The sequence below is a fragment of the Eulemur rufifrons genome, chromosome 19 (genome assembly GCF_041146395.1).
Source record: "Eulemur rufifrons isolate Redbay chromosome 19, OSU_ERuf_1, whole genome shotgun sequence".
NCBI lineage: Eukaryota > Metazoa > Chordata > Mammalia > Primates > Lemuridae > Eulemur > Eulemur rufifrons.
The window spans coordinates 86131318-86148544 of record NC_091001.1 but is presented as its reverse complement, the minus strand read 5'-3'; the positions used below and the strand labels follow the sequence as shown (position 1 = coordinate 86148544).

The window sequence follows — 17227 nt, the reverse complement described above, 5'->3', positions numbered from 1 at the left end:
GTATGATCTTGAACAAATAGCTGAGTCTTTCTGTGCCTTAGTTTTCTCATCTGTAAAATGAGAGGGTTGCTGTGAGAAATAAATGAGTGAATTTACGTATGGGCTTAGAATTGGGACTGACAAAAGTAAGTATTAATTCTCTATGGTTGTGATTGTTGCTGCTGTTGCATCTTGCACTATACTCTTATGCTTCTGCCTTTCCCCCCAAAGTACTGACTGTGATGCTTTGGGGAAAAAAAGGGGGAGGTGTGGATATCTGAGTTCATCCACTCAATACACATGTACTGAGTCTCTGCCGTATGCCAAGTACTGCATGAGATACTGCAGATACAAAGATGAAAAAGACCTCAAGGAGTCCAGTGCTCAAGGTGTCCCTGTCCTCAAGGAGCCCAGAGCTTTGAATTATGGACTACTACAGTACAATTTGGTAAGTGCTATATATTAGGAGTGCTATGTTAGTGGTAATGCATAAGATGCTATGAGAACACAAAGCAGGTATTCCTAACACTGTCTTGAGCTGGTAGGATTAGAAAAAACATCAGAGACAAGGAGATACTTAGATTAAGTCTGAAAAAAATGAGAAGTTTAAGAAATAGAATAAGATAGAAGGGCATTCTAAGGAAAGCAGCAGGGTGTATAAAGCCACTGATTTGTGATGAGGCTTGACAGGCATATTTAGAGATAATATGTTGTTTGGTGTGGCTAGACATAGGGGTTTGGTGCGTGGGGTGGAGGAAGAGTGGCAAGATACCAGGGTAGACATAGGCAAGGGCTAGATTAGGGGCTCTAAAGGCTTTTATGGTAGAGGCATACTTTTAAATACTAGAATTTTTGGCTACATTCTTGAAAAGATTAAATGACTCAAATTAATATTGAACAAATCAACAATAAGGAAATATGACTGACATCAATGCCTGTTTGGTTTACAAAAGCATCCAGTTATTAAGTGCATTAGTTACTTGACTATTTCTTAGCACCTAGGCCACTCTTGATGATACATTCATAAGACAAAGTTACTGTGTGTTTAGAAAGCACAGGTTCTTTTATTTTCCATATCTGTCATTTGGCTCTTTTACTTTCAGTTAATCATACTCTTCTTTATACAAGTGGCATGATCCACTTAGCTCAATGTTCAGTTTGACAAACATGTAGTAAAACCATGCATAGTCAATGACAGCTAAAATCAACTTTCCATATTGATGGCCCACCTGTAGAAGAGTTTGTGGGTAATAGCACTTGGCCTGGGTCATATAGTGCCTTTTGTTAAGGAACTTAACTTTTATCCAGGGGTAATTAGGAGATATAAGCATCCTTGCGTTCTAAAAGGATTGCTCCAGTTGTACTGTGAAGCCATGGGTTGGAAGGAGTTAAGACCACAAATAGGAAGAACAGTTAGTCAGTTAACAATAGTGAGATGATAAGAGCTGCTCCAGAGTCTATGGGGAGAGGGGAGGGGATGAGTATTTAAGGGGTAGACTCCCTAAGAACTGACTAACTGGTTTGGGGAGGAGATGGGGGCAGTGTGCTTGGGTGACTGGGGGTGGGGAGAGTGATGGTGTGACGACTGACAACTGGGAATACAGAGGGAATAGTGAGTTGGTGGGATGTCATAGGTGTTAAAGCACACTTGAATATAGTACTTTGGGACAGTTCAGGATAAAATTTGGAAATTATTTTATGCCTAAAAGAACAAATGATCACAGAGGTGATGTCCAAACTTTGTTGATTCTACACTACATCAGTAAAAAAAAATGTTTCAGCATACACCCTCAGTGTGTGTGTATATATATATATATATATATATAAAAAATTTGAATAAAAATGTAGTGTATATAAAAATATGTATATGTATAATATAGACCTGAGTATTATATACTAGTAAAGCTTAAATTTTTCTTTTCTTTTTTTTAAATATAACTAGAAGATCTAGTTATTCCTGTACTTCAATAGATCATTTTCTATACCCTACTCTGGAGACAGCTGTTCTAAGGAAAGGGAAAGCAGAGCATTATGACATAAATAATGAAGAGGGGTAAGGTATCACCTCTTTGCTGATTCCTTTCCTAACCTTCTCAGGACAAAGTGGCTGCTCAGGGTTCTAGGTTCCCATAGCACTTTGTCCACACTTTGATTTACACATTTCTACAATACAGTGTTATACTTATTACACAGTACTGTAATTTATTTTTCTGTTCTTTCAAGGGGGCAGAAACTATGGAACTAGTCTTATATGTCTATTCTTAGCACCTAGCCCTGGGCATGGCACATAGAGGCATTCAACAACAAAAAATAAATAAATAATTTTTTTTTTTTTGAGACAGAGTCTCACTCTATGGCCCCAGATAGAGTGCAGTAGCGTCATCATAGCTCACTACAGCCTCAAACTTCTGGGCTTAAGCAATCCTCCTGCCTTAGCCTCCTCCCAAGTAGCTGGGACTACAGGCACATGCCAGGACACTTGGCTAATTTTTCTATTTTTAGTAGAGATGGGGTCTTGCTCTTGTTCAGGCTGGTTTCAAACTCCTGAGCTCAAGCAATCCTCCCACCTCGGCCTCCCAGTCTGCTAGGATTTACAGGTGTGAGCCACCAATGCCTGGCCTTCAACAAATGTTTTTGAGTGAATGAAAGAAGTATATTATTTTAAAATAGATGGGGACATTTAAAGAATAGACCAGGATATGAGAGTCAATTCTAAAATAGCTGGAAAGCTCGAGTACAGACAAAGCAAATTTACAAAAAAAGGACATAAGATCTGAGCTGTGTAAGAGGAAACAGCAAAGGCAATGCTATAGTTTGTGCACAGATGACAAATTTGGTTAAAGTATATCCTTTTACCTTATAGGAAATGTTAGTTTGCCCACATATCCATCCTACCTATGAATAGAACATTTTAGTGTATGGAGAAAAATTGAGATATAGAACATAAGTCTAGCAGAGCTTTGGAAGGAAAATTTGCCCTACTTTTATTCTGTAAATGGTAGCAGTGCCAGCAAAAGACTTGAATAAGAATTCTGGTAAGATGGTAAGAGGAAGTAAAAGTGTCTGCTGCTACCACTGACACTCCCTCGTAGAAGGGGTTTGAAAAACAGTCTCCAGAATTAAGAATCTGGAAGGAGTATCTATAAACTACTATATAGACAAGATGGAATTCAGGTGCAGCAATAACATCTGGCTCTACCCACTGGATCAGAACCATAAAAGGTTGCCGGACTAAATCTAGGGACTGATAGCTTGAGAGCAGCAAAGGTCTTCCCAGAGCAACAGAACTGAACAGGGACAGTTGTAGATAAACTATTTTAAAAAAGCAGAAGCTCAATAACCAGGAAGGTGAAGAGAAAGGGTAGGAGGGCTGGCAGGTGGGCTGTCTGTGTACCTATCAAACTACCTACACGTATTTGTATTCACTCACTAAATCACACAGCTCAGCTTAAAACACCTTACTAAAATCATACCCGAAATATAGGTCTGAAACCTCCTTTTTTTCATTTAAGAACATGTTATGAAGATCAGTTAAGTTTATAAAGATCTGATAGAGTACATCAGAGAGTTCAGTTTGTCTGAATAAATACCCACCAGTCAGGGAGACAGGGCAGCAGGGGCCAAATAGTCCGGTGAATGGGCCCTGAGGTTTTGTTACCCAAAAGATTGGGGTTTGTTTGCCTGGCAAGTAATAAATGATTCTTTACAAGAACACAGGTCTTGACCAGTAGGAGTTTTTAATTATTAGCAGTAAGGAGAATACCTGGAATATTTTTTAAAAGTAGTGTCTCCCTGAGGGAAAGTGGCATGGGGTTTTTATGGGGCAGTAGAGAAAGAAAAAGATGCATCATTTTACGTAGGGGAGGGGTTCCTGCTGTGTATGTGCGGTTAGTGTGGTTAGTTCGTTAGGTTAGCACACAAGTCGCATGTTATGGTGATGAAGCTATAGCTCTTCCCAGGGTGGAGACTTTAGCATGGTAATGAGGAAAGTTTACTTGAGTTAATCTACAGGCTGTCTGTCAGGGCTAGTTTTAGCCACTAGGTGGTCATGGGCCTCACAAACAAAAGGCAGTAGAACAGGTTAACTGTTTAAGTTGGTTGAATTTTTAATAGTCTCTGGAGACTCCTTTCTATTTATATAGTTTCTTTTTGTCTCTGTGTACCAGAGACCATAGGATATCCCAAGTGGCATGAATATAAGCTAAGTGAGCATAATGATTGTATTTTTCACTTTTTGAAGCACCTGCTGTAGCACTGGCACTTAGCAGGTACTCCAGAAATATTTGTCAACAGAGTGAATGAAATCAACATCAGACCTACCCAGATCCTTTGCTCCCTTATATGAATTGGTACCACAGTTACCACATTTAAGAACAAATACATAGGCTTTAATGTTTTACCAGGATGAGAAAATAAATGAACTCATTATTTTTATCAAAAATTTGGGGGAGGGAGTTGGCAGGAAAACTAGGAGTTGATAATGATAAAAAAGTAATATACGACAAAAAACTCCATAAAATCAGCAGAAAATAATTAAATTTAAGATCTTGTCTTTTTGAAGAAAAAAAGCAAAGTAAAACAAGTAAAAATAGAAATGGGAAAGATATATTGAAATAGGGATAATTAAAAAGTTATTTTTGTGATATAACTGAATGCTAATATTTTTTAAATAATGAAATGAAACAATTCTGTGGCAAGAAAGATACTTTTTTAACATGATAAAAAAGCATCTAATCAAGCAAGTAGCAAAATTAATACCTATCCCCAACTGAAACTGAGTTTAATATAGGGCTGTGTATTCTTGAAGTGTCAAACAGGAGAAAAAAGCTGCTTATTTTTACCATTATTTTTAAAGCTTTGTTTAACCAATTCTATAAAGCATAAGAGAAATAAGGTCAAAGGAAGAGACACTGTATCATTATTTGTAGAAACGATTAAATATTTAGAAAACTCTCCCAAAGTAAATATGAACTATAGGTAGACAGATAAATAATACTTAGAAAACTCAAGGAAATTAAAAATTCTTAGAATTAAAGGTAACTGGATGAATGCCATTCAAACCAAAAATATCCAGGAAAAATTAATAAAGGGAAATGCGAAATATCATACATATTCTTTTCAAATTAAATGACAGATTTTTCTAATTGTATTTGGGGGCCCAAACTTATTAACTTCATTTGGAAAAATCAACAGACAAAAATTGACAGAAACTTGCTAAGCACAGTGGCTCATGCCTATAATTCCAGCTACTTGGGAGGCTGAGGTGGGAGGACCACTTGAAGCCCAGGCATTCGAGACCAAAAAAGAGAAAATACTGAAGAAACATCAAAGAACCAACTTTATCATCTGTGAAAACACTACAAAGCAGGTTTCTCTGCCTTGGCACTTTTGGGCCAGGTAATTCTTTGTTATAGGGGAGTGTCCCTATGCATTGTAGGATCTTAGCAACAACTCTGTCCTCTACTGACTAGAAGCCTGCAGCACCATTCCAATTAGAACAATAAAAAACATCTCCAAACATTGCCAAATGTTCCGGGGGGGCAGGGGGCAAAAATAAGAATCACTGATTATAATATGACAATCATTAAAACTGTGGCACTGGTATAAGAAGTCAGTGAGATACAGTATGTATTAAAGAAGGAGGTTCCATATAAGGAAAAAGAATCATTCAATAAACCTAGAATAAACAAACGATTTGGTAGATAAATAAATTTGGGTATTTCATCCAATATCTAAAAGACACTTCAGTTTGATAAAAGAGTTAAATATAATTTTAAAAGTCAAATCATAAAAAAGCTAGAATAAAGTATGATTGAATACTAAATTAGTAGATTACACAAACTTTCTAGGGTTAGAAACAAGAGGAATCATAATGAGAAAGATGGACAGATTGTATAATTTAAAACTAATACATGTCAACAAATAAAAACTAAAAGGCAGATTGGTAAAAATGTTGCAGAAGATATGCAAAAGAAACATGGACAAGAGGGAATGTAAATATTAAGAAAATGCATGGAAAAAATGTCCATAGAACAGAAATTATTACAATAAATAGGTAGTAAGTAGTTTTTAATCTGTGAAAAATAACTGAAATGGGGGACGGTGGGGGAGAGGAGGAAGTACCCAAAGTTGGGAACCATGGGATGAAATTTGCTTTTTCATACACTTCTGATAACAGCATAAACGAGTATAAGCTTTTCAGAAAGCAATTTAGCAGTATGTATTAGAGTTAAAAAACTGACACCTTTTAACCTCCTTATCCAAGGCAGATAGCTTCCAAGATCCCCACTGGATGCCTGAAACCACGAACAAGCACCAAACCCATATATATATATATATATATATATATGCGCTATTTTTTCTTACAGATTTATACTTATGACAAAGTTTAATTTATCAATTAGGCACAGTAGATTAACAATAACTAATATTAAATTTAATATTAATATTAAACTAGAACTATAAAAGTACATCGGAATAAAAGTTATGTGTATGTGGTCTTTCTCTTGCCCTCTCAAAATATCTTGTTTTTGGATCACAGTTGACTATAGGTAACTGAAACTGTGGAAAGCAAAACCAAGGACAAAGGGGGGACTACTATAATTCTTCTTCTGGTTATCTATCTCAAGAAGATATTCTCAAAAACAGAAAAAGGTATAAATGAAGATATTAATCATAACATTATTAAGGAAAGCAAACAAGCAGGAAACAGTGTGTCCAATCATAGGGTAATGGTAAAACAAATTGTCATATCAACTTTATGGAATATTATGCAGCCATTATAAATGATTATTATGAAGAGTATTTAATAAAATACAAAAATATACTTAGGATATGGTAAGTGAAAAAAGTAAACTATAATAGGCATGTGTCATAGAATTACAATGATATACAATGTGCATAGCAAAAAGATTAGAAGTAAATACAAAAGTGATTGCTATAAAGCCTAAACAATAAAATGTGGGAAAATGACATGTTAATTGAAAAATATCAGGATTTAACATTGTTATGTGCCATGTAACTTAACACTATATGGAAAAAAATAGATACAGACAAGGAACAGGTGAAAATATGCTACATATGAAGAAGAATAAACACCAAATTGTGTGATAGAGGTCATAATTTCTCATCAGAGCATATACATATGTAGAGAAAAGAAGACGGCACGAAAGAGATATAGATATGAAGGACAGGACATAAATGATGGAAGAAGATAGGAAACTACAGAAAGGGAGATTCAGATGGTAGACTCAGTCTTAAAGGGAAGAAAAAGGTACTTCCTTCCTCTAATGCAGGAGGGGGAACAAAAAGAGTAGGTGAAGAGAATAAAATTTTGATGTGCCTAAGGTGTGGGCCCAAGGGCACATCACTAGAATTTTTAGCCATGTGAAACTGTTTATAAAAAAAAATCATTATAGATATGGTTGAGTTTGGTCATGCCTCTTTTTTAGAGTATTTAGTTTATTAAAATTTAATTAAAAAGCTTTCTATGAGTATAAAAACACAAGTGAATATTATATAATATCTAATGGCTACTTAAAATGAAAATAGAAAATGAAATGTATATATTGGACTTGATCTTAAAAAGTCCCAATAGAGAAAAATTCCAAGGGGATTCAGGTGCTAAATATTTGTTAAATAAGTATTTTCTGTGGCATATTATACATGTAATTATTCAGTCATTTAATGAAAAAGTGTCTTGTTTTATCTAGAAATGCAATAAAAATTCAGAAAGAAATACTTACCAAAGAAAGGCACACATGGTGGATTAATAGACCTGAGTTTTGCCAAATATTTCTTATAGTGATCTTCACTCAATTCATGAGCTTCTTCTAAAATTTTCTTTTGGCGACTTGGTATTTGCTACAAGAAAAAAAATATTTAGGAGGCATACATTTACAAAAGGAATCACAGGTCTTGCCAAAAAATACCAGACTAATAATAAGGCTCAAACACAACAGTATCAGTTTGATTCTAAAATTGTAATAACTGCTTCAAACAAACTACCTTCATAGACCCCAGTGCAAACTTAAAAGAAGTGTGTGTGTGTGTGTGTGTGTGTGTGAGAGCAATCAGTCCAGTTTATCTTGCCGTTCCTCACTAAGTTATGCGAGTATTTAAGTATACATTATACAACAAATTAAGTGCTGAAATTTTTTCTTTTTCTAACTTAGGCTGGAACCTGTAAATGCATTTTAATGGGAATGCCTAATTTTTAAAAAGCAACCAATTCATTATATAATTTTGATAATTCCATCTTTTAACCTGCTACTGAAAAGACAGATGAGACATTTAAAAATTAAAGATCAAAATTGTTAAAGTCCTAATTTTTATGATAGAGAATGAAAGTTCATTTAAAAAACACCTACCTCAAATGTGTGGTCTAGTCTGTAAACAGGTGATGAGTTCATGGCACTGACAACTTCAAGGACACCATTAAAGTTGTTCAGCTCTTGAAAGACTTGTAGAATTTCAATTATTCGACTCACCACAGCTACTCTTTCTTCTAAATTTTCAGTTTCTACAATGCATCTGGGAATCAAAAACAAAAAAATTTAAAAATTTTAGAGTTTTTTCAATAAAGCTATGGTTTAAAGAACTTAGTAAATAAAATAATGTAGAGTGTTTGGGGTGGCTCTCATATAACAACAGAGAAGACACATTTAGAGTGACAAATGGAAGGAGACTGGAAGATAAGGCAGTGCCTCCAGTCAGGTATGCTGTTCTTTCGTGTTTTCCAGACTTGTAGAGTCAACCAATCGTTTTCCTATTATATTTGGAGCATCCTCTATCAGCATTAGAATTAACTGATGAATCCTAGCACTCTGGGAAGGTGAGGCAGGAGGATCGCTTGAGATCAGGAGTTCCAGACCAGCCTCAGCAAGAGCAAGACCCCGTCTCTACTAAAAATAGAAAGAAATTAGCTAGACAACTAAAAATAGAAAAAACTAGCTGGGTGTGGTGGTGTACACCTCTAGTCCCAGCTACTCAGGAGGCTGAGGCAGGAGGATCACTTGAGCCCAGGAGTTTGAGGTTACCGTGAGCTATGATGATGCCACTGCACTCTAGCCGGGGTGACAGAGCAAGACTCTGTCTCAAAAAAAAAAAAAAAAAAAAATTGTAGTATCCATAGAGTTTTAATGGAACACAGCCAGGATCAGGATCATTTGTTTACCTATTGTCTATGACTTTCTGTGCTATAGCGGCAGAGTTGAGTAATTGTGACAGACTGCAAGTCCCACAAAGCCTAAAATATTTACTCTGTCATCCCAAAGGCCCCAGCCCCAGAGCCCGGTTCAAAAAGATAGCTGCTAATCTCTTGTCATTTGCAACAAATTATGGAGAAGTTTAAACCTAAGGGTGTTCTCAAGAACAGTGGAGGCAACTGGGAAGAGATTCACAGATCTAATGAAGACACAGCCTAGACTGTAGGCAAGGGTAATTTGCAGGAGAGAACCAGGAAATAAGACAGCTGAGAGGAGCTGTCTTGGGGTCAGAAAAAATATCAAATGGGGACCTCAGAAACCACCCCCTCAAAGAAGCCACAATTTGATTGGATTATTTTGCGTAGCAATTTATGCCTCAAAGGAATTGTTGAAAACAACAGAGCAATCAGGTGGCAATTAGTGGAGTTTAACAGCTGGGTGTAGGTGGTCGGGGAAGGAGTGGATCAGAGTCCCACCAGTACCATTGCCTTCCCAGGGTGATTGTGGGCATACCCAAATCTAGATCTTTCTTAGTACATCCCAGCTTAAGTGTGTGTGTGTGTGTGAGAAAGAGAGAGAGAGAGAGAGAGAGAATAGGCTTCACTAAACTAATCCAGCTAGTCACTGAACAAATAAATAAACAAGTAGCAATAATGAGCCCTTGAAAAGGAGGGCAGGGAGTGGGGGACCAGTACTCAGAGTTGCCACAATATATTATCTAAAATGTCAAATTTCCAACAAAAAATTACAAGGTATACAAAAAAATAGGAAAGTATTACCCATACATTGGGAAAAAAGCAGGGAACAGAAACTGCCCATGAACAACCAGATGTCAGATTTCAAAGTAGCCATTATGAATATGTTCACAGAATTAAAGAAAAGCATGATAAAGAAAGAAGGAAAGTATTGATAATGTGTAAAGAGAGAATATCATTAAAGAGACAGAAATTATAAAAAGGAACCAAATGAAAATTCTGGAATTGAAAAGTACAATAACTGAAATAAAAAACTTCCTGGAAGGGCTCAATATGAGATCTAAACTGTTAGAAGAAGAAAAAAATAGTTAACTTGAAGATAGAGCTATTGTTCGAAAATGAAAGTAAAAAAAGATTTTCTCAGGTAAACAAAAACAGAGTATTTGTTGCTAGTAGACCCACCATAGAAGAAATGATAAAGGAAGTTCTTCAGGCTGAAAGCAAATGATCCCAGATGATACTTTGAATCCACACAAAGAGCACCAGTAAAGGTAATTATGTAATTACAAAGACACTGTAAATGCATATTTTTGCTCATTTCTTCTCTTAACTGATTTAAAAAGCAACTTTATAAAATAGTATGAATGTACTATTGGGTGTATAACACAGAAATATAATATATGTGTAATATATTGCCAGCACAAAGGAAGAAGTTAAGAGCAAAGCTATAATGGGCTAAGGATGATGGCAAATGGTAAAGTAATAATTTTAACAATGTATTGTTTGATTTGCATCATTAATTAAATGTAATACATATTACAAAAAGGGGAGAAAGCTATATAGAAGTAACATTTCTATATTATCAGTGGAATTAAGCTATCATAAATCCCAAGCTGATGCTGATAAATTAAGATGTATATGGTAAACACTAAAGCAACCACTCAAAGAACCTCAGAAAAAATATAATGAAAAAAATCATTAGTGAAATTAAAATGCTGCATATTATCATTGTCATTCAATGAAAAGCACTCAATGCAAAAGAAAGGAGGAACAGAGGAACAAAAAGACATGAGACATACAGAAATAAATTGCACTGAAATTTATAACATAGCTGACTGCTGTAAAACATAAAAATACAAGGAATACTTACTTTTCAAACCACAGAGTGAGATTAGTGGTGTGTCGGATCATTTTTAGAAGATTAGGAGAATTAATTTCTTTGTCTTCTTTTGTCCACACACTTCCAACTAATTCTGAGGGCTGTACAGCTCTAAAATCATGAATGCATAATGTTACATGATACTTTTTCCTGTAATATGGACACTGTTTATTAAGTAAATGAGATAAAGAAAAACTAAAATTCCCATGTAAACTTTCCTCTTACACAAACAGAAAAGGTTTATAAAAACAAGGTATAACAAAAAATTGTAAATATGCATCTTTCTCTATAGATTTATTTAAAAAGTATTCTTATGGATATACTTGTGTACTTGTACTATTGCTTTATAGTAGCATTTTGATTTGGGCAAGGCTGAGGTTTCTCCACAATATCTTTCCCAGCACTTATAATCAATGCAATTCATAAATCTCTTTTTTTTTTTTTTTTTTTTGTCTAAAGGAGGGAAGGAAAAAACCTATCACAAAAGGATCCTGGGAAAAAAATAAAATAGATTCTAATACCATAATTTTTGGAAATATCTTTGGTGGGTAGATATCTATAAATTTAGTTCCTTTTCTCATTTAATTATTAAAAAATAATTTAGTTTGAGATTCTAAATAGTCCCCATTTAAATCCAGAAACAGACATTTTTGAGACAGTTTTATCGATCTAGGATAATAAACTAAATAAGGCTGTAACTGGCCATGATTTAAGTTTACAACCCCAGCAGTAACTAACAATTATTGAGCCCTTACTTTGTGCTAGGCAATGTTCTAAGCACTGGACATATATTGACTATTTTAAACCTCACGACAGCCCCAGGAGTATTATTATAATTAGCCCTATTTTACTCTTGAGGAAACTAAGGGGCAGAAGGATAAAAGTAAAGTTGCCCAAGGATTCAAGCCAGGAATTGGTGAAGCCAGGATCTGAATCTAGTTTCAGCAATTCAGGGTGACTGCAGAAAGAAAGTGTAAATTCAGACAGAGCAAGGAGGACGGAGGGAGTGAAACTGCCTGCCTGGCCTTATTACTAGACATTCCATGTATTATCTCATTTATACCTTATGATAACCCTGTAAGGCAGAAACCAGTATTTCATTTTCAAAATTAACCCTTTTGAAATGATTTTTCAGATTGAATATCAAATTACATACCGGTATAGATCTGATTCAAGTAAAGTAAGTTGTCGAGCAATTTCTATTGGGTGTAAGGTGAGCAGGTCAAAAGTCTCTATGTGCCCAGGTCTGCTTATATGCCACTCAACCGTGGGAGGTGAACTCTGAAATGTAATATTATGACCTGGTCCATTGTCTCTTGCAATTTTTTTCCTTTGGATTATCTTAGTGATGGATTCAACCCATTTTTTCATTGCTTTACCTGAAATACATTATATTTTAAATAACATTTATTCTTTATTTAATATTTTATATTTTTAAATGGTTTAAAAGCACACAAACGATACCTGAATATATCTTTGCTATAAAAAGTTCAAATGATCAAAATGGAAAATGCAACTTCCCCTTTACCATTACCCAGTCCCCTATCCCAATTTCATTCTCCACATGGGTAACCACTGTTAATAATTTGGTGTGTATTCTTCCAGATCCTTTTTAAACAAAATTAGAAAGTAATTTATTTGCAGAGATTTTCTACCTCTATTGTTCTGAACTTCAGTTCAAAATATTATTTAGTATTTTATAATCCGCCAAGAAAAGGTGTATCACAAGATTTATAAGGATAGCTCATATATCCCCACTATTAATTTAATTAACATTGCATTTTATTAGCCAAACAGTGTTAAAGGACTGATTCCTTCATTTTTAGTGTGAGTTTTTTTTTTTTTTTTTTTTTTGAGACACAGTCTCACTCTGTTGCCCAGGCTAGAGTGAGTGCCGTGGCGTCAGCCTAGCTCACAGCAACCTCAAACTCCTGAGCTCAAGCGATCCTCCTGTCTCAGCCTCCCGAGTAGCTGGGACTACAGGCATGCGCCACCATGCCCGGCTAATTTTTTCTATATATATTTTTAGCTGTCCATATAATTTCTTTCTATTTTTAGTAGAGGTGGGGTCTCGCTCTTGCTCAGGCTGGTCTCGAACTCCTGAGCTCAAACGATCCGCCCACCTCGGCCTCCCAGAGTGCTAGGATTACAGGCGTGAGCCACCGCGCCCGGCCCTAGTGTGAGTTTTGATGTGGCCTTGTTTTGTACTGTATGTGAAAGTACTATTATTTAACCCTTTATTTTCTGATTCTCATTTACAGTGTACAATGGAAATAAAAACAAGTTTGTCTAGGTAGGACATCCTTAGAGCCACAGAATCTTTAAACTAGAGGGGAAATCTTGGAGATCATCAAACCTAGCTCCTCATGTTATTGATAAGGAAACTGAAGTCTGAAGAATCAAAGTGATTTTGCCCAAAGTCACATATTAGGTTAGCAGCAGTGTAGAAACAGACTCTCAGTTTAACATGCTCTCCTGCCTCTGATTGTCTCTATTCACCTGTGGCCCAGTCGACCTCCATCGGTGGTGTTATAATGGCACAACAGTTCCTAAATGCCCTCACACTTTAAGATAAGTGTAAAGACTTGGCTTAAATTGAGACTTCTTCAACTCTATCAGTAGCCGATTCACTAAATGAAAATACATTGGGGTCAACAGGGTGACTACTGAGCAATTTGTAGGTCTAAATGTTGTTCGATGAAAAATTGTAACTTTTTCAAATGGTTATGCTGGCACTATTATAAACATCTCTTAACAACACTGAGCAATAATGACGTCAATTGATAGTCACCATATTGGTACTTTTATTATATATAAAGCTAGGCACTTAAAAAACATACCTCTTACTGTTCCAATAAATTCCTCCATTCGTTGCAAAAGATCTGCATCTCTTTCAAAATCATAGAAGTGGTGCTCTACCCAGTGCCGACATACGTTTAATACTCTACGTCATTAACACAGAATTGAATTACATGAGAACTCAAACATAAATGTTTATCACAATGAATGGTACAAATGAAAACAGAATAACTCTAAACAAATTAATCTTATCAGTATTCTTAACACTATTAAAACTCTATGTTAATTAGGACTTATACAATAATTTCTGATAATTGCTCCTAATTAATTCACTCAGTTTACTTGTTACTTCCCTGCTTGGGAAAGGTCCTTATATACTTCAACTTTGAAACAACAGTTTAATAAAGACTTGTTTTACTTCAATCGTTTATTTAATGCTTACCGTAGTTGTACAGGCTGTATATATTCTTTTCTAAATCTTTTTAGTTCTGCACTCAAGGGTTGATCTCCATTCTCTATAGCTATGCGATCAGCTTCTGTTGGCCCAGGCTCTGGAATTTCAAACCTGATATACAATAGAACAAATTAATGAAAATACTAATTATATCAAATTATACAAATAGAAAACCACAAACCTTTTCACCATTCAGCAAAATCAAGATAATACTGTAAGAATTACTAAGGATATACACATCAGCGAAAACAATTGAGACTTATACAATGTAAAGGCAAATAAAATTATTTTAAATTAGTACTTGCCCATAGAGATAAAACTAACTAGAAACATAAAGAGGAATACATGCAAATCCCAAAAATAAATGCAACTATAAAGTTATGGGACTGGTGTTCATTTTTGGTTTGTAGAATTTATCTAAATCAGCTGACATACTAATTTTTAAGGGTAATGCTTGAACAGTTGACTGCTCTTCATTTGGGTATATAAAACACTTTCCTTGATTATAGTATTTACTCACTGTCAAACTCCATTTTACTCAATATGTGGTATATTTGAAAACTCTAAATCATCAAAATTTGAATTTCCAGAGTCTAAATTACACATTTTGATATAGATCTTTAACTTTACTAATTCTATAAATCTGAACTTTCAAAGACTGATTTTCCATGTACAAAAAATACCTATTTTTATACTTAATCAGGGCTAACATATTATTATAAATAAATGGTCATCTAAGAGATTGTATTTACTGAAAAAGTACTCATAAACCACAATTTAAAGCTCATTCAACATATTTCTGAGACACAAAAGATCTTAGCTCAAGCTCTTTAAAAAAAATAAAGAATTTATACATTTTTAAATGGACAGACCTTTCTATTATAAGACTCAGTAGTTCTTGAGGTTTGCAAAAGGATCTGTATGTTGTAAGAAATGTCCGAACAAAATTGGGATCTAAGAAGAAAAAGGAAAAATATCTTAATTAAAGTCTTTGATTCAGAATGATTAAAACTATTATTTATATTTTCAAAAAAGACCAAATAGTCAATTTTAAAAGTCCTAAAATGTTTTGACAAGTAGATTGCTTTGGCCTGCTAGCTTTAGTGTTTCCTAAATCAGTGGCAAAAACATTGATATTAAAACTTTACATCAACTTATTTCTTGCCCTCTGCACATGCTGACTAGCTGGTCTTAAACTCATCAATGGCCACAGAAATGTGCAGAAAGAAAGACAAAGGCAGAGCATGGAACAAGGCTCCAACCTGTTACCAGGATCTCAGAGCATCACTAGTTGGTTTTTCTCCCTGGTAAAGAGAAAGGCCACAGTGATAACCCATTACTTTTCCTGACATCCAGATAGATTACGTTAAATGCAGTTTTTAAATTATTTTATTTGCTAGAAATCTCATAACTGCTAAAAGATGCTTACAAATACCTACAAGCTATTAAAACCATTAAATGTGCTAGAGTGTGTTGGTTTGATCCCATTCTCAACTTTTAATTCCTTTCATTTTAAGTAGTCACAATGAGAGTTTAATCATAAAGAACAAGAGTCTCCAACCCCCTCCATGAAAGGACCTACTTTCATTCACATCTCCATCAGGTAAAATAGGAGGCTGACTGTGATCACTTCCTCAGGCCTGGCCTACTCCCCATCTCTCCTTGACAGTACTCTCCCAAGTTATGGAGAAAGGCAGCTGTCATTAGTACAAGAGACCTGGGCTACTATCTTCTACATAAAGAGGGGAAAAGACAGCTTTTCCATTATGGAGGGAAAAAAAATCACTTCTATAACTCATATTCCATCAATGTCCACATTTAATTTTGAGGTCTTTAAAAATGAGGGGGAAGTTCATTAACTCAAGTCTTTTATTGGGAGCATTCCTTTCCTTATATTATGGACTAGTAAACTACTTTAATGGTAAATTCATTGAGGGTAGCAAATGCCTTTATTTTTGTTAGGCTACACTATGGATCAAAGCTTTATAAGTACAATGTCTTTTATTAGCATAGGATTTAGCAAAATCAGAATGTATGTTTGGAAAATTTCCATTTAGGCTGATTCTGATTAGGAACCACCCTAAATTTAGCCATAAAATATTTACTTATTTATTTATTTATTTATTTATGAGACAGAGTCTCACTCTGTTGCCCAGGCTAGAGTGCCGTGGTGTCAGCCTAGCTCAGAGCAACCTCAAACTCCTGGGCTCAAGCGATCCTCCTGCCTCAGCCTCCCGAGTTGCTGGGACTACAGGCATGTGCCACCATACCCGGCTAATTTTTTCTATATATATTTTTAGTTGTCCAGCTAATTTATTTCTATTTTTAGTAGAGACGGGGTCTCGCTCTTGCTCAGGCTGGTCTCGAACTCCTGACCTCAAGAGATCCTCCTGCCTCGGCCTCCCAGAGTGCTAGGATTACAGGCGTGAGCCACCGTGCCCGGCCCATAAAATATTTATATTGACTTTTTCCCCCAAAAGCAAATTCATGGATATATCATAAAACAGAAATCTATTTCCAGTTTACTGGTGTATGTGGTCCTCAAAATAACGAACTGATTCAAATATCAGACATCCTTGAATTTAAAATTACAACACTTTAAAGAAAAATTTATAAAATAAAAATACATTGGTTTTAAATGTCCCTTCTCCTTTAGCTTTATACCTTCTGAAGCTAGAGTGGGTTACTGATAAAAGTAATTTAAATACATATAATTCTTTAATAATTTCCTCTCTGTTGGTATTTTATTGTTTGTCTTCAGTTACAGAGTTCCTCAAAAGTTAAAGACTAATGTCTCAACCAGAAGAAAAGATATTAAAACAGAAGGCTGTACAAGATTTTAAAACAGATTTTTATCGGTTTCATCACAATCCTCCCTATCAAGAATCTTCTTCCTGTTCTGCAAATCTATTTGTAAGGTGAGGCTACTCAAAAC

The 17227-nt window shown here is 35.2% G+C and overlaps 1 protein-coding gene across 2 annotated transcripts in view; it reads right to left on the bottom strand.

The window, feature by feature from the left end:
• The window catches only part of SOS1 (SOS Ras/Rac guanine nucleotide exchange factor 1), a 127208-nt gene that overhangs the window by 14743 nt on the left and 95238 nt on the right, over positions 1-17227 (bottom strand). For both annotated transcript variants that reach the window (XM_069494408.1, XM_069494409.1), the window contains exons 11-17: positions 15165-15246; positions 14281-14403; positions 13880-13983; positions 12196-12418; positions 11031-11150; positions 8349-8511; positions 7725-7842 (exon numbers count right to left, since the gene is read on the bottom strand). In XM_069494408.1, coding sequence (XP_069350509.1) covers positions 7725-7842; positions 8349-8511; positions 11031-11150; positions 12196-12418; positions 13880-13983; positions 14281-14403; positions 15165-15246 — 933 coding nt within the window. The remainder of the gene's footprint in view (positions 1-7724; positions 7843-8348; positions 8512-11030; positions 11151-12195; positions 12419-13879; positions 13984-14280; positions 14404-15164; positions 15247-17227) is intronic.